General features: G+C 38.4%; 1 protein-coding gene across 1 annotated transcript; it reads right to left on the bottom strand.

The window, feature by feature from the left end:
• Positions 1-584: 584 nt before the first annotated feature.
• LOC135232532 (olfactory receptor 4K1-like) lies at positions 585-1,520 on the bottom strand. The gene has a single exon (XM_064291912.1). It carries the CDS (start codon positions 1,518-1,520, stop codon positions 585-587), a length of 936 nt encoding a protein of 311 aa, XP_064147982.1.

Below are 1,520 nucleotides of genomic sequence, written 5' to 3'. Positions count from 1 at the left end.
TTTCCACTATGTCAACATGTGGAGTAATGCTATGAATAATTTGAGTGTAGATATCAGAAACAAAATTGGCTCCTACATATTCACTGCAGTGTATGAAAATATCATACGTTCAATTAAGGAGAATTATAAGTTTGTTGTTGTGTGCCGTCAAGTGAATTCTGACCCACAGCGACCTTATATGAGAAGGTAAAGCTGCTCTGTACTGTTTACTAGGCTGTAATCTTTATGGAAGCAGGTCACTAGGTCTTTTCCCTGCAAAGTCATTATGTGGGTTAAAACTGTTGACCTTTCAATTAGCAGCCAAGCACTTAACCATTGCACTACCAAGGCTCCTATTACAAGTTTAGAAACATGAATAGCATTTTTTTTCCCATTCGAATTTATTGTCTTTATAAAATATTTTAAAGTATTACTAAATATTTTCAGGACAATTTAGAATGTTATGCAATTTCCTTGCATTTAGGGCAAAATAACAATTCCATAACTAAATAAACCGTCTCATTAGCAGAGATGGCTACACAATGCTGTGATCCATTGGAGTTTTTTCATTCACATTCAAGATTATCCTCCCTCTTGGTAGTTCCCTAGTTTTTCCAGGAGTTCATATGACGATTTCTCAATTTCTGTATGGCAGATTTAACATCTTCATTCCTCAGAGAGTAGATGATGGGATTCAACTGGGGTGTACAAACAGTATAGAACACAGAAAGGAACTTATCCACAGAAAGTCTGCTAAAAGGCCATACGTAGAAATAAATGCAAGGTCCAAAGAAAAGAATCACCACAGTGATGTGGGCAGTTAATGTGGAAAGAGCCTTGGAAGACCCACTGGAGGATCGGCATTGGACAGTGATCAAAATGATGGTGTAGGAAATAATTAAAGCCAAAAAACAGCTCAATGATATAAGGCCACTGTTAGTTAGGGTCATAATTTCCATTTTATAAGTATCCATGCAAGCCAGCTCTATCACCAGGGGAAGGTCACAAAAGAAGCTATCTACCTCATTCGGGCCACAGAATGGCAAATCCACTGTAAAAGCCAAGTGGCTTACAGAATGAAGAATACCCAGAGCCCAGGAAATTGATACAAAAATTATACATAATCTCCAATTCATGATTGTAGTATAGTGCAGAGGCTTACATATGGCTATAAATCGATCATATGCCATAGCTACAAGCAACATCATCTCACTCCCAACAAAACTCTGAAGAAGGAATATCTGGGCCATGCAACCCTCAAAAGAGATAGTCTTGTGCTCAGCAAGAAAGTCTGCAAGCATCTTGGGGGTGGCAAAATTAGACTGGCAGGTATTAATGAAAGAAAGATTACTAAGCAGGAAGTACATAGGAGAGTTCAGATGGGAGTCAGAAGAAATGATAACAATAATCATGATGTTGCCTAGCACAGATGCCACATACACAATTGAGAATATTGCAAAAAAGAAAAGCTGAAGTTCCCAAGAACCGGAGAGTCCGAGCAACACAAACTCAGAGACCACTGATTCATTTGTGTGAGCCAT

The sequence above is a fragment of the Loxodonta africana genome, chromosome 10 (assembly GCF_030014295.1).
Source record: "Loxodonta africana isolate mLoxAfr1 chromosome 10, mLoxAfr1.hap2, whole genome shotgun sequence".
Classification (NCBI taxonomy): Eukaryota; Metazoa; Chordata; class Mammalia; order Proboscidea; family Elephantidae; genus Loxodonta; species Loxodonta africana.
Note: the sequence above shows the minus strand (reverse complement) of the source record. Positions and strands in the feature narration are given on the sequence as shown.